We start from the raw sequence: 16,265 nt of genomic DNA, 5'->3' as shown, positions 1-16,265 counted from the left end.
AAGTCCCTCATTAGATCTTTTAAAGTACCTAACGTTCATTAGCATAGTGATGTACCTCTCAGTCGAGATTATCTCAATCGATTATTTTCTATCTAACAGTACCTAAGAAAATACGGTCGGGGGATAATAAAGGAAGCATTTTTGACTGAGTCTCTGCTGTAACTAATTACTACGTATAACTTATTTAGTTTTAAGTGTGATATTAAGTGTGTACATGCTCGTATCGCACGACATGCTTGTATTGCTAAACCGATTATAGCGTGGACAAACTATGTTGGGTTCGTTAAAAGTATTATTTTAGTTCGCCGTACCTGAAGTTTTTACGGTCGTAGCCAAGTCGTAGCACGATAGGTCGCGATTTATCAAATTCCTTTCATTTGTTGTTATGATTTATCTAGATAATGCGTATGTCTACGTGATCAAATTACAGTTTTAATCATTTAGAAACAAGTATAAAAATACATTGAATAAATTAAGTCGCCTTGACTCGTATTACTACCCCATAGACACACAAAATGTAAGTTTCGGCTGTTCTTCTAACACATAGGTAATAAGGTTACTATTTAGAACTGACGTCATATTGCGACACCAATACATACCTACATAGTTGTATAATTACTTACGTAATAAGTATATTTATTGTAAGTATAAGTGTTTTTTTTATGGTAATAAATCGTCACTGATTTCGCGAAATGACGTACTTATCTACAATTTTTGCCGAAAATGATTTGTACTTTTCGCAATTGTCAATACGACACAAATCAATTTAGCAAAAAACTACAAATACGTCAGTTAGCAAAGTCCGCCACGAAATGGTCTCCGTCCCCTATGGATATTTGCAGCACATAATTGCTAAACCTATCAGACCCGGGGTATTTCCTATATATTTCCCACCTTTAGCACTCCTTTTTTGGAAGACCTCCTTATCATAACACAGTGGGAAAACCTCGGAGGGAAGCTCATTCCATATCTTACACGTATACAGTAGAAATTGATCAACAAATTCAAATTAAAAAATATCTTTATTCAGTAGGTAACTTAGTTGCACTTTGAATCGTCAACTTTTACATAATGAACGTCTCATCCGCCTAAAACTACTGCAGCTTCTCACAACCTGTAAAGTCGGGGAAAAGAAGCCGCAAGAAAAACCTCGGCACAGGACCCTAGACGTTCTTTAAAAAAATAAAAATAAACATAAAATATTGGTATACAATTGAGTAATTGGTTTTTTTGGAAGACCTCATATTATAACACAGTGGGAAAAGTTCGGAGGGAAGCTCATTCCACATCTTACACGTAAACAGCAGAAATTGACCAACATGTTCGTATGTACAGTACAGATAATCTCTTTGCTAGAATAGGGTGGTAAGCCAATTAACAACAGTAATAGGCAATATATGTGCATCCGATTTGCTGCATACATGCCTCCTGTTGTCGATTGCATAGAGAGACGGCTTAATCAACGTTGAGGTCTACAGGTACACATATACAGTTTTGTAGGTACCCATCCAACTAAATATACATTTTACCTTCCGCTTGATTTTTCCTGTTTTTCAATCTGAAGTAGGTAAAGCACCTAATTACATACTGAAAATAATATAAAAATATCTACTTACTTTTATTTTCAAGCAACAATATTAATTTTGTTAGTAAAAGAGAAACTAAAATCTAGGTGGGTACTACCCACGAAAAAAAATACAAGAAACTTCCTTTATGCCCTGTACTTTCATGGTTTATACGAACCACTTCGTTTGTACATTATTAGTTATCAAATTATTAAAATCTTATGTTTGAAATTTGATTTGATGATACGCACGTTGAATGTATTTTGTATTTGTATTTTCTTCCCTTTCCTTTTCGGTGGATAAGAAAATGACAGGTATAACTTAAAATAAAATTAGGAGGTGTCTGCAGGAATCGGGGCCAATGAGTATTTTTCAACTGTAATTATGCAACCCAAATACCTTGCTAGCTACATTCCCAGCGTTGTATACATAACGCGTACATGCAATTAAGGCCTTATCACCTGAGTAAGCCACATGTGCCCTAGTTGTTGTAGACATAACCAATATGGCACCTAACAGTGTTCGTGTTCACATTAGTAAACCCGTTTCTTTTCTGTGTCAGGGAGAGCAAAGTCATTTTATAGTTAAATCTTTAAATAGACATATCGTCGGCTATCGAGTACCTGTGACAATATTTGCATTAGTAGTCACTAAGCGATACAGGCACAGGCAAAAATGAGACTTGTAGTCCTTATAGGGCTTACTAGAGTCATAAGTCACGAACTAGAAGATTTACTTACTTCAATTATATAACAAGTCAAAGATTTCTACATAGCAAGTGTAGGAGTAGGTAGTGTAGGTTGAAGCTAAGCACATTCTCTACAGACTTCACTTGGTTTTAAAATGAACTGATGCGATGTATGATGAACAATTACCTGTCACAATAATGGTTATTAGGTATTATTACATTATCGCTATTTTATTTTATTTATATATTGATATATTTACATCATGCAACATAGCGTATACATACCTACAGGAGGTATGTAACATAGCGTATACATACCTACAGGAGGTATGTATACGCTATGTTGCATGATGTTGTTAGTTACATCGTTACGGATACTGAGGGCGCTGTATAAAGTGAAAATTTCCATCGCATCACTACTTCGCGTCGCTACTGTCGCAGATTCTGCATAGAATTATTATAAATTGTCAATGAGGGTTTTTCCAGGCTATGTTCACCAAAAAAAAACATACAGATGGCGTTATTACCTATTTTTTCATTACTCGGGTACATAATTGTTCCAAAATACCTACAATGTAATGACACATGCATATATTATAGTATTTTATGCAACAGTTGTATAAGAAGGGTCAAAAAATGCGAGTGGCGTGAGTTGCGATGTGAGCCTTGGCGAACATCGCAATAAGAGACGCCACGAGCATTTTTTGACCTAGTTATACAACGTTGCATACAATACTTTTTCTACGACGACGTCATTTTTCCTTTTTATTTTACACTTTTTAGTGTTTTGAAACGAAACACAAAAATTTTCCAATTTATTTTCCAACGCGCGGGAAAATGGCGGCAAATGTATACTTTTTTTTATAGTATATCTATGGCACCAAACAAAGTAAAGGTGCCAGTTTCCAGGTCAAAAAAAAAAAACAACAACAATGCTTTTTTGGCGACATTATAGTACAGTTACACTTTGTAAACAATGCTTTTATAGGCCATAGAGCGTACACTTTTTCAAAGAGTTTAATTATGTACATATGTACTTATATTAGACTTTTTGGTTATTTAAATGCCAGATTAAAGTAGAGGAGTAGAAAAAATAATTATTTTGTTGTTACATATAATTATTATGTTGCTACCTATGTTGCTTCTCTTTATTTTGATTAGAATAATAATGGGTGTAAGATGTAATTGTGCCTGGGTGTTCATCATCTATACCCAAAACAAAGATAAAAAGTTATTCATGAAATTTGGATGGTTAAACGAAGGAAAATCTGTACAGTGCCTTCGATATTGTTTTTGAGAACCGTAGCCTGGAAATTCCCTTATTAGTTTCTTTAAAATCCTTCTACTTCTTTCACGGCGCAGGTATTTTAAATCTAGTTTGTCTTTAAACTTCGTTTTGAAATAAGGCGCAGAATTTTTTCATATTTTTTATTTCCATTGTTATGATTTCAGCACAGTTTAAACAAGCTATACATCGCGTTGCGGTGTATCTGGCCTTGTCCTCAACTGGTCGGACCTTGTGATTCTCGAATCTATCCTCATGAACAGCATGCTATTTAGAAAAGTTTCTAATCGTAAATAGAAAAGGTCTCTTTGGATGTTGATGTATCATATAGAATGCGATCGTCATTTGATTCATTTCGTTGCTAGACTGCAATAGTCCAGTCGAACTTGGGTTCAGAAAGTTCAGATAATTATTTTCTTTCCAATATCAACTACAGCGTCAAAAATATATTCTGAAACTTGAACGAATGTACGTAGATGCATCTTGTCCGGGTTTGTTTTTGTTTAATGAATATTGGTAAACATATTTTATAGTTATCATGAAACGTTTTGGGTATCTTCTATTAATCTTCAGTACTGCGCTGCGAGTTATTTTAGGAGCACCTACCTATACTTAAGTACCTATACAATCGATGACTGTAATTTTCCGTATCCTAAAAGTGTACTCAGAACAGTAGTAAACAGACGTACCTATAATTATCTGTCTTGAGTGCATTCGCCCTAGATACAAGAAGACAATGCATCCTCACTGCATTGCGCAGTATTTCTGCACTTTATCAGTTAAGCACCCTTGTTTGTGTGACTGCTTTGTTACCCTATATTATTTACTGTATTTACCTACGATATGAGTATATTCAAGGAAAATAGCGAATGTGCAAGATTCTAGAATGTTCGTTTATAAGGAATATTTTCACATGTAATCTCAGGTCTTATTGGGACGTATGGAGTTAGGATACAATTCACAAAGAAACTTCTTTACTTTTACGGTGGTTAGAGTCACAAATCGATATATTTATGGTAAGCAAGTTTCTGGTAACCCTTTCAGCGGAAAGGACGAACTCTTGGTATTTTTATTTAAGGGTTTATTTCTATGTACCTCTGCATAAACAACGAAAATGTGGTTGATAGGTAGGTACAATGTAACATGACCTTGACAGACTGATGTGCCAAATGTGTTGTTATGGTTGATAGTGAGAGTATTCAGTAAATAGTACATCGCTGTACTTACTTCTAATGGCGTTGGCAGAGCAAGAGTTAAGCTAAGTTAGTTTAGCTTAGCTAGCATGGGCACTGCACTGGGACTAACGCATTTCGTCATAGAGTTTGCAGTCTGCACACAACTTAGTAGGGGAGAGTGGGTACGGTTGAAACTAAGGACGGTTGAAACAACTCAAATATTTCGCAAACTATACGCCGCGGGGGGAAGAGTGCAAGGGGTGCAATAAGCGGCAACGTCGCACGAACCCGAATCACAGTGTTGCGCCGCATTCCGCGCACTGTGGTTGAGTGTAGGGCGTCGTATTGTTATTCGACTACTAAAAGTAAGTATTTTTGTTGCGATATTAACTTTATTACTTTAATTTATATTTAACTGAGAGTATTGAGTGTGTTATTATGTTTTAAAATAAAGCTTGTAGAATACAATACGGTAAACAGTTTTAATGTATAATAATTCTCACTATTCTTATAAACCGTTTTTTTCAAAATGGAGCGGTTGGGGACGGTTGACACATTCTTTATGGGTACGGTTGAAACAATATTTTTATTAAATTTTCTTGTTTTTTAGATGCCAAGAGTACGTGTGAGAAAAACTTCAAGAGGGCAGATCGACATATCGAGCTATGAAGACGCTTACAAGAGTGTAAAAGCTGGTCTCTCATTGCGAAAGGCGGCGGAAAGGTATGGAGTACATTATTGTAGCCTCCTTAGATACAAACGAAAGCGAGATGCATCTGGCGAGGGAGAAAATCCAGATATGGGATATAAAGCACATAACCGTGTTTTTACCAATGAGCAAGAGCAAGAGCTTTCAAAATACTTGATTCGATGTGCGGATATATATTTTGGCCTATCTAAAAAGGAGGTGAGAAAATTATCATATGAACTTACCGTTAAGTATAATTTATCACGACCACGTACTTGGGATGACAACGAAATGGCAGGGGAAGAATGGTTTCGGATGTTTATGTCAAGAAACCCTCAACTGTCTATTCGCGCAGCGCAAGCTACCAGCCTCTCAAGGGCCACCAGCTTCAATAAGAACAACGTAGATACCTTCTACGACAATTTAAGCAACGTCATGGATCGGTACAAGTTTGAGCCGCAAGATATTTATAATGCCGATGAGACAGGCATAACCACAGTACAAAAGCCTGACAGAGTGTTGGCTAGACGTGGTGCTCGTCAAGTGGGTTCTGTGACTTCGGCCGAAAGAGGTACTTTGGTATCAGTAGCCTTTGCGGCAAATGCAATCGGAAATGCACTTCCTCCATTTTTTGTCTTCCCGCGAGTGCGTTTTCAAGACTATTTCATAAGAGATGGGCCTATAAGCTCTGCTGGAACTGCTAACCCTTCTGGCTGGATGCAGGATCAATCATTTCTGTGCTTCTTGGAACATTTCAAAAAACATACAAATGCCGCTCCCTCACATAAAGTGTTGCTCGTGCTTGATAACCACGCGTCCCACGTTCATATTAACGCACTGGATTTCTGCAAGGATAATGGCATTGTATTATTATCTTTTCCTCCCCATTGCTCTCATAGACTCCAGCCGCTTGATCGATCTGTATTCGGCCCTTTCAAGAAAGCTATAAATTCGGCCAGCGATGCATGGATGCGAAGCCATCCAGCAAAGACAATGACAATTTATGATATTCCAGGGATTGTTGCGCTTGCTATGCCCCTTGCTTTTACTCCATCAAATATTCAAGCCGGCTTCCGCAAAACAGGAATCTCTCCATATAATCGGGATCTGTTTACAGAGCTCGACTTTGCTCCTGCATTTGTCACGGATAGGCCAAACCCCGAAAATACAGCTGAGGCTATTACGGATAGATCAAACCACGAAAAAATAACTGAGGATGTTACGGATAGACCAAATCTTGAAATATTAACAGAGGCAGAGGTTCATATGGAAAGACCGAGCCCTGACAACACACCTGACGCAGAGATTGTTACCTTGCCAAATATGCCACGAGGAGATGAAACGCCACCACTATCGCCTTCTATATTAATTGATGAACCGTCACTAGAGACTGTGGAACAGCAACAAGATATCAGCAATTCACAAATTCTGAGAACTGAAGGGCAACCGAATATTGAAGATCCTGAAACCTCGAATACACCACCCAGACACCCACATCAGACTTCTGCAAATCCCTCAACAAGTGCTCAGCCAGAAACATCTAGTGACCCTATTGTTTTTTCACCGGAAGCAATACGACCATTACCAAAAGCTCTCCCAAGGAAAGGGAATAGAGGAAAAAGAACCAGAAAGTCTACAATATATACTGATACACCAGAAAAAGAAGAGATAAGAAAAGAACATGAAGCAAGGCTAAAGAGAACCAAAGCTAAGCTAGTTAAGAAACGTTTGGATGGAGTAAAAATGAAAAGAAATACCACAAAAGGAAAGAAAAATACTACAAAAGGGAAAAGAAATAAGACACAGCAGGAATCATTATCATCTGAAGAGGAAGAGTGCTACTGTATCGTTTGTTTGTCACCGTATTCAGCGAGCAGATCTGGAGAAAAGTGGGTACAATGTACCACTTGTAAACTATGGGCTCACGAGGAGTGCACAGAAGGAGGTATTACCTATGTCTGCCATAATTGTGACTCCGATTAGAATGAGTAGGTGATAGTAGAAATTGTTTTTTTTTAATGTGTTTAGTTTTTAATAATGTCTTTAGTTTTTGTTTATTTGTTTTGTTAAATGACTCTGAGTCATCAAAGTTAAAGAAAAAAGTTTTAGTTGATTTTTGATGTTTTAATTTTGTTTTGTTTGTTTTCGTTAACATTATAAGTAAATAAAGAAGTACATAGTTTAGTTCATTAAATATTAATTACGTATTAAAGACTGATTAGGTTGTGAAACAGTGCTATAAAGCATATTAAAATATTATAATTTCTATTATTTGCATGTGTTTCATTTGACCCCACCCACTGTTTCAACCGCCACCGATATGGGGACGATTGAAACAAATTATCTTTTTTTTTAAATTGACTGTACTACTAAAAATATCACACCGGGTAATAAAATAGCACTGCCCATTTGTAGATCGAAAGACACTCTTTTATTTAAGCCAAATTCGTCATTGCTCGGCTTATAAATGGCAATACTACGGACGATATAAGCAAAATTGTTTCAACCGTACCCAGTCTCCCCTATACAAAACTGCGTCAGCTAAGCTAAGCTTAAACTAACTTAGCTCTTACTCTGCAACCGACATTACAAAAGCAGCTAACATTCGTAAATATCTCGCAATATAATCACTTAGCTTCAACATTTTAAGTTGAGTTGTATCCTCATAACACGTTTCTTTTCCTTTATGTCTACCGCTGTTTAACAACCTGATTATTACCATACGAAGTAAGAATCGATGCGGAATTAATATTCAAAAAAACAAAACCACAAAAAAAAAAATAACCACATGCGTTATATTTTTCAATTTTTATTAAAAAAAATATAATCATACAGATATTTATGTAAGTATATTTATGTAAGTATCATGCTAGCTTTTCACTCATAATATAAATGAACACTTTGTTTCTTCCTTAAACAATCAGTCTTATTTTAAAAATAATAAATTATACGCGTCCATAACTTTCATAGATATTGTATAGTTGTTTTGTTGGAATCTAACGTCACCATTCTTCTTTCTTAGAACTAATTTCCATAGCTACCCTTATCACTTCAGATCTGAACATCAGTTTTTGTTGATCATTGAACTTATTAACTATAGGTAACATGGACATAAAGAAAGACATATTATCGTTTTTCATGCGCGCAGAATTCTCTTTACACATTTTTAGTATTTGTTTGTTCACTCCGTTACTGGTTAGTTTTCTCTTCAATGGTTTTCTTATCTCCGGTGGTGGTTCTTCGTCGTCGTCTTCTTGAGGGCTGCCGTCTTCTGGCTCATGTTCCCTGTCATTGTCGTCCTCTTCTGGTTCATTGTATTCGTTCTCCGAGTCATCGTCCATAGATTCTAGTTTCATTACAGTATGTGTGTCGCTGGATGAAGGTGCTAGCGGGTCGTAAGAGGCTGACGGCGGTGACTGCTCAGGGTTCTCTCCAAAATTTTTTTGTAGAAACGACAAATAGTCGTAGTAGAAATATTTCTTTTTTAAAGTCCCAGCTTTCATTTGGGACTTGCATCGGATATACGCGTCTCGTGCTGTCTTCCAGCGCTGTTGGATTGCTCTGTCTGCGAAAGAAATTGGAGGGAGGAGTTTAAACATCACTTATAAATGTAAGTACATAATTGTATTTCTATTATACAAATATTTGGACGAAAGTTGTGATGTTCATGTTAAACAAAGAAAAAACGTCTAAGTTGTCGATAAGTGGGGCATTACACGCACACCTGCCCGTCGTAGGCATGCACCTGCAACTTGTATGCAACCTAATATAATGTTATTTATAAGTAATATTTAGCTGATTACCTCGTTTTTGGTTGAATTTGGCTAATCCCTTAGTATAACTTTGTTCGCTCTAAACATAGCGCACAAGGTGTTTATAAAAAGTTCTCGTGGTTTATATTTCAGGCCAATCGCAGACAGTCAGTTTTCATACAATAGGTACTTAAGTAGTGTATTCCGGCCGCTGCGTGGTTTCAGACTGACCGCCGCGCCGCAGAATAAGTAAGTAGGTATTACCGTAACCTTAGCAACCGTGAGTATTATCTACCAATGTAGCTAGTCTATGGTCAGTCCCATAAAGAAAGTCGCCATTGCCATACGTCCCACAGTCCCACACTCTTACCGCACGTTCTGTCCGCGTTGGCGCGTTCCCGTCTGCGTGCTTATGAATAACTTTATGCTGTTGACGGTCTTCATACACGACTAAATACATTGACATACAATACATTACCTGTATCTTTCTGTTCCGCAGCTGGCAACGTTAAAAACTCCGGGATCAGCGCACAAAATACTTGCTTCCAGGCTTTTAGACGGGCGTACTTATTTTTGTACTGGTCGTGTGACGAGTCCCACAAGACGGGTCGCATTTGCACTTCCTTGATGACTCGTCCTGTACTAACGTCCATTAATGGCATTGTTGTTATTGTTTATAAGATCTCGGTTTGGGAAGCAAGCGCGTTTGGAGCGGTCGATCGGCAATCGGGACCGCTCTGAACTGAGGCGTAAATTGCGCCGCTGACGCTCGGTGCGTACCAATCAGTGGCCGGCGGTGGTGCGAGGCGGATCGTCTGTCTCGCTCGCTCGGCGGCAGCGGCGCCGACGCCCGGCGGAAGCACGCGACGATGTTCGGCTCCGCCCCGCGTCTGGTAGTCCTGCCGTCCAGCCTGTGCTAAGAGATACTTAAGCTATATCTACTGAGTAGGGATGTTTACTTATTTATTATTAAGTCAAAGACAGAGCTGTGACAGAAGGCGGTTGCTGTGACACCAGTATTGGTAAGGTCGGTCTTCGAACTTACAACCCGCACCAAAAAGAAGAGGTATGTTAAATATGTTGTAGGTAAATTTCATTAATCGACAGATTAATTTATATCCTTATTTCGTAGAATCTATCACCATTATCGAAATAGATATCATAGATGTCGCGCCAAATGGTGCTTATTTACCGTCGAGCTATATCGTCAAGCTGTTTCTAGAGGGTAGATGGAAAACAACGTAAGAATGTTGAGGTCTGTTGGATTGGGTGGAAAGTTAGTAAACCGTGCTACTATATCTATGTATATACCTAAATCTTGTTCTATTGGTTTCGTGAAAATATTATAGCAGAGCTAGTGACGAATCACCCTTACTACGGATTCCACTTCACAAGACGACGCATTTCGCGCCACCGATCTTCCTCGCTCCTCGGCCAGATGGCGCTACTTTCCATTTCTTTTACAAATACATTACATAAACACCCTATATACCTCCCGCTGCAAATACAAATACTACTGAAATAATTACCTTATTCAATATTTTACCTAATCTACCGCATTGTGTGTGTCACGTCTCGGACGATAGAAGTAGGTAAGTAGGTACGTCTAATGTCTAACGTAAACATCCACTGACGGACTTTCCAGGCTACGTTTAAAAAAATGTAGATGGCGTTGTCCAGATTAAACGTGATAATTAACTATTTTATCAGTGCTCGGATGTATAATTATTCAAAAGTATAATGTAATGGCAGAGGAATATAATATAAAAATAATCGTTGCTTGATATTTGGATCAGATACTTAGTAGGTAGGTAGGTACTTATGTATTGAATTATATTGCTTCTCTTGATTTTGATCAGAATATTATTGGGTGGAAGATTGTGCTGAGCTTTGGTGCAATAAAAGTCGCATAGGTATGTCTGTTATCCATAAAATAAGAAGGAAAGAAGGCAAATATGGACAGCGCCATGTATTGTATTTTGGGAACGTTATCTGGAAAGACCCTTCTTGCCCTAACCGTGCCCTAATTAACTTTGTTGTTTGTCTGTAGTCTGTCTGTATAGGTACCTACTTATGTTGTCGCCTGCCTTTAGGTAAAAGTAGTATAAGTGGTAAAAGTAACCTATACTTAGGTAACTATTTTATTTTTAAAATGTTTTTTCTTTATAATAATCCTGCTTAATGCTTCGTATAAAAATATTTATGTCATTAATTCATTATAAATCTCAAATTAATTACCTACTTAGGTAGGTATTTGTGGCGAATGCGGTAGATCGGGGGCTGAAGGTAACTTAATTTTAATTTAGTATAAAAGTTCTTTAAATAAGTACATAGTGTCATCCTTCACTAATGTTAAGTGAAAGAAAGAAATAGAGCCAGTTTTAGTACTGTCAAACTAAAACATTTACTGGTCTGGCATAATCGATATCAATTCGTCATGCAGATTTCCGTTAGTAGGTACCAGTTAATCCCTAGAATGTACGTAATTAGGTCAATTACCTAATTAATAATGAAATAGGTACCAAATAATCACTATAGGTACTTTCTAAAACTATAATAGCTCTTTAAATTCTTATGAGGTGGCGTATTTTATTTGAAAGAATAATATGAAGTGTTGTTACACGAGTGTTTCTAGTACATGAGTTCATATCGTGGACAAACTAATACCTATAAGGACTGACAGCGTAATGACCAGAGTACCAAAGTAGTACTTATTTATATTTATGTAAGTATCCCTAACGATGTTTACATCATCAAAATCATCGAGTGTTATGCGAAGCCAAGTTCTATTCAGCGGACTCTCACCGTTTACTAATATCTCGCATTGTTAACCTAACTATCATACTTACTTGAAAACATTTGTCTTCGTCCACGTTTGTCTTCGTAACGAAAGTTTTTATTTTCACTCCATAAATCCTAAATATAAGGATGCTCGGTGAAGCATGGGTACTTAGTTGATCTGGCGATGTATTTCTGACTAGCCCAATTGGGTAATAGTCGTCAGTTTATGTTACCTATTTTGTTTTATGTAAGTATGTGTTTTGTAAGACTTTCCAACACCATGTAAGTATATTGTTTACGGAATAAATGAAATTTAAATTGAATCCTGACGAGGAGTATAGTAGGTGTGGTGTTCTGTGTGGGTCTAAGTCTAAGTACTTAGATTCTTGAAATTTTTTTTTAATTATTATTATTACAGTCACCAGGCCATCGTATATTTTTACCGTTTTAATGGTATCACGTACACGCAATTCTGGGAAATACATAGGTCATTGACGTAAAGCTAGTTCTAACAAATATTTTAACATGTAAAGTTAGTAACTTAAAACTACACATATACTAGTGGTATTTTTTTCGAACTTGGCAAGTGCTCTACCCTGCACATCCATATCGATTTACAACGCAGCTGTAAGTACATAATCTAATCTGGATGACTTTTTATCGCAAAATACAAATAGCCACTCCATGCTATGTAAATATGTATTATCGCGATATGTTCAAGGGTGCTCGAAATAAGGCCGAGTCGTAGGTATTTACTTCAGTCTGTAATCTACCTACGTAGGTACTTACTTTGAAAGATAAAATTGTAAGACAGGGATAGAAATACTTGAGCATTTTATTATTCTGACAATAATTATTATAATAAACTTTATCTATAATTAACTTTATCTACATCAGTGTCGGGGGTTCCCGGTAGGTACTTTGTTTACCTTGTGTAGTTAGTTATTTGTATTTCATTCGAGCTAGAACAGTCTGTAGTGTTTCAGTCTACCAGACACTGAGACTGTTTGCCTGAGGAAGGGTAATCCCCGCCACTTATTGATAAGTGTACTTACTTACCTAATATCATTTACACTGGCGACGATAATTATATTGTTTTCACGTAAGACGTATGTAGCTGCGTTCAGTCTGTGAACACAGTTCGCCTGAGGTAGGGGAATCCCTGCCAATTAGATACCCTACCTATATAGATGAACATTTAATTAATTATTTATTTTGATTGAATTACGCGCGCGTTATTGAATCGTGCAGGTTAGGAGTAGGTAACGTGTTCTTAAGGTGAGTGCCGTGTGTTAGGTGGGTGGGTAACCAGTGTTAGGCTGCGTTTCCATTGACGCGGAGCTGTGCGGAGATGTGCAGGAATCGACCAATCACCGTGAGGGAGAGAGTGACAGAGCGTCTTCGTTTTTCGCTTTCTCGAACGCGAGGATTGGTCAAATCCGCACATCTCCGGTTCAATGGAAACGCAGCCTTACGTGGCGACCGTGGCGTAATGCATTCACAGCGAGCATGACACGTTACACCGTGTGCTAAAATTCGTGTTGATTCTCTATACTGACTGCACAAATTCTCGCTGTGTAACACGTTACGTAAATCCTCGTAACAACAGTCAGTACCGACCTTTAGTGGTCGCGAATGCATGTTTAACAGAGAAGTCGATCGAAGAGAGAAAGAGAGAAATAAATATAATAATATAATATAATGTGCGCGTGTGTGTGTAGAGTCTGTGCGGAAAGAGAACCGGCGTGGCGTAAAATGGAACTAACATTATGATTTTTACATGGCAACCCAATCCAGCCATCTGTCAAATGTCAAACGTGATTTCGCATTGATACAGTTTTTTGTCGTGTTGTTTTCTTGTGATTTTTGATTAAAATCATGTCGAAAAGAGGTAAAACCTTACGCAGTTCTACAAGGGAATTAATATTTAATATTATTCAGTTTTGCCAGAGAGAGAAATCCGCGAAACACACCATTATTGACCTAAACAAAGTCACGGAACGTGTGGCAGCTATGTCCTGTAAGTATCCGTTTTATTTGAACGTTTTCTAGACTTCCTCGTAACCTCCGATCCCTGACATCTCGAAATGTATACAAATTAGAAGTAATTCATTTAAATATGTGACAATATATATGAATAATTGATTGTTTTGTTGCAATCAATGTTTTTGGGTAGCAGGTACAAAGAGTGTTGATACTTTTCATTTATAATGCGTTTAGACTAACTTAAAATTTTGTTTTCAGGCTTAAGTAGAGATACAATATCTAAAATAAAAAAAGAAGGTTCCACAAATAACGGCGTGTGGTGCACACCAGGGAAAAAACGCAAAGGAAGACCAAACAAAGTCATTCTTGATGATTTTGATAAGTGCGTCATCCGTAACAAAATACGTGAATTTTATGCTGTAAGGAAGGAGGTACCGACTTTGAGGAAGCTACATCGTGTGTTAAAGGAAGACAAACTTTTGCGGTGGAATCACTAGTCTCCGTGGGGTTTTAAAAGAACTGGGTTATAGATATAAAAAATGTGAGTCAAAACGAAAAGTTCTCATAGAGAGACATGATATCGTGGTCTGGCGCGCTAAATATTTGCGAATAATGAAACACTTGAGGGCAACTGGAAAACCGGTTGTATATATTGATGAAACGTATATTCATACTGCACATGAAGTTAGTAAGTGTTGGCAAGGCCCCAATGAACCTGGAGTATCTAAAGCAATTTCTCTTGGTGAACGATATATTATAGTTCATGCTGGTAGCAGAGAAGGATTCATTGAAAATTGTTTACTTGCATATAAAACTAAAAGTATTTCAGCAGATTACCACCATGACATGAATCGAGATAATTTTACCAAGTGGACAAAAGAAAAACTCTTGCCAAACCTGTCTCAACCGTCTGTCATTGTGCTAGATAACGCATCCTATCATAGTACACGCATAAATAAACCTCCAAATAGCAATGACAGGAAAGAAACTTTGAAGAAATGGTTGGAAGATAATGGAATAGAATATCCAGTTGACGCGCTGAAAGCTGAACTTGTAAGTTTAGTAAAAAGGAACAAAGGAGAACCAATATTTGAAATTGATCAACTACTTGAGGAGCATGGTCATACTGTTGTCAGGTTACCGCCATATCACTGCGACTTGAATGCTATTGAGATGATATGGAGCTTAGCAAAAAGACAAGTAGCATCAAAGAATGTGAACATATCAGCAAAAGAACTATTACCAATTATAAATGAATGCTTCAGAACTATTACCGCAGAACATTGGCGAAAAGAGTGTGATCATGTGATACATGTAGAACAAAAATATTGGGAACAAGACCGTTTAATGGAGGATATGCAAGAATTTATTATAAATGTAACAGATTCGAGCACATCAAGTTCAGAAGAAGATAATTCTTTGGATCTCTCTGGTAGTTCCAAACAAAGTTCAACCGTGTCCGGCATTCAATATTTAGAATCAGACTTTGATTATGATTCTGATCATGGAGCCAGTGAATAAATATAAAATTATATAAATACATTTTTAGTTTTATTTTATACCTACTTTAACAAATTTACTTTAAACTGCACATTGCATCCATTCAGAAATATCTTTGATATTATTTTGTCGCTTTTTCAAATTTTTATTATATACTTTATTCTCCTTAATTAAATACCTAAAAATTTACTTAACATTTATGATTATTAAAATAAATAAAAATATTATTAACTTAAAATTATATTCATCACAAAAATGAATCAATATTCTAACAGCCACAAAATATCAAGATGTTACAGTCGCACTGTAATGACGAAACAGTGTTGTCAACATGACAAAAACGGTAATTAAGCACAGCTGCGCCTCTAAATCCTATGACGGTTCTCTTTCCGCACAGACTCTAACAGGCAGTCGTTTCTGTAAAAAACCGGACCTGTCAAATACTCAGGTTAGGTAAGCGGACCCTGTGGAAAACCGGATAATGCCAGGGGGATGATAATATGCAATGTGTATAATATTACCTAGGTACTGTATTTTATTTACGTGCGTACAGTCAACAGTGCGTCAAAATGTTTCATGAAGTGTTTTTGTAGGTTGTTGCTATGTGTTACTTGAATAAGTAAACAGAAATATAATACAATTTAATTAATCACCGTCATTTGACGTCATATGCGGTTAAATAAATAAATATAAGCTATAATGAGGATATCACACAGGAAAATATTATTTTTACCGGAGGAAAACCAGTGTTAATTACACCAACAAAAGGCAACCTACTAGGCATACCTATTAGGTCCAAATTAAGTAATGGTTTTTCGTATTATTTTCTGATTTGTTCCAAAAAA

At 37.0% G+C, this 16,265-nt stretch overlaps 3 protein-coding genes and 1 long non-coding RNA gene across 4 annotated transcripts in view; 3 read left to right on the top strand and 1 right to left on the bottom strand.

The window, feature by feature from the left end:
• The window catches only part of LOC126371396 (uncharacterized), a 64,775-nt gene that overhangs the window by 22,560 nt on the left and 25,950 nt on the right, over positions 1–16,265 (top strand). The gene's annotated exons all lie outside the window — the stretch shown is intronic.
• LOC126371221 (jerky protein homolog-like) lies at positions 4,904–7,491 on the top strand. Its single transcript, XM_050016485.1, has 2 exons — positions 4,904–5,078; positions 5,324–7,491. The coding sequence occupies exon 2, from the start codon at positions 5,324–5,326 to the stop codon at positions 7,382–7,384; it is 2,061 nt and encodes a 686-aa protein (XP_049872442.1). The 5' UTR covers positions 4,904–5,078; the 3' UTR covers positions 7,385–7,491.
• LOC126371321 (neurogenic differentiation factor 1-like) lies at positions 8,264–9,906 on the bottom strand. The gene is made up of 2 exons (XM_050016628.1): positions 9,632–9,906; positions 8,264–8,966 (listed from the first exon to the last, which is right to left on the bottom strand). Exons 1-2 carry the CDS (start codon positions 9,813–9,815, stop codon positions 8,404–8,406), a joined length of 747 nt encoding a protein of 248 aa, XP_049872585.1. The 5' UTR covers positions 9,816–9,906; the 3' UTR covers positions 8,264–8,403.
• On the top strand, positions 13,659–15,460 carry LOC126371307 (uncharacterized). The gene is made up of 2 exons (XM_050016612.1): positions 13,659–13,954; positions 14,179–15,460. Exon 2 carries the CDS (start codon positions 14,533–14,535, stop codon positions 15,439–15,441), a length of 909 nt encoding a protein of 302 aa, XP_049872569.1. The 5' UTR covers positions 13,659–13,954; positions 14,179–14,532; the 3' UTR covers positions 15,442–15,460.

Source organism: Pectinophora gossypiella, chromosome 12 (assembly GCF_024362695.1).
Source record: "Pectinophora gossypiella chromosome 12, ilPecGoss1.1, whole genome shotgun sequence".
NCBI classification, from domain to species: Eukaryota; Metazoa; Arthropoda; class Insecta; order Lepidoptera; family Gelechiidae; genus Pectinophora; species Pectinophora gossypiella.
Note: the sequence above shows the minus strand (reverse complement) of the source record. Positions and strands in the feature narration are given on the sequence as shown.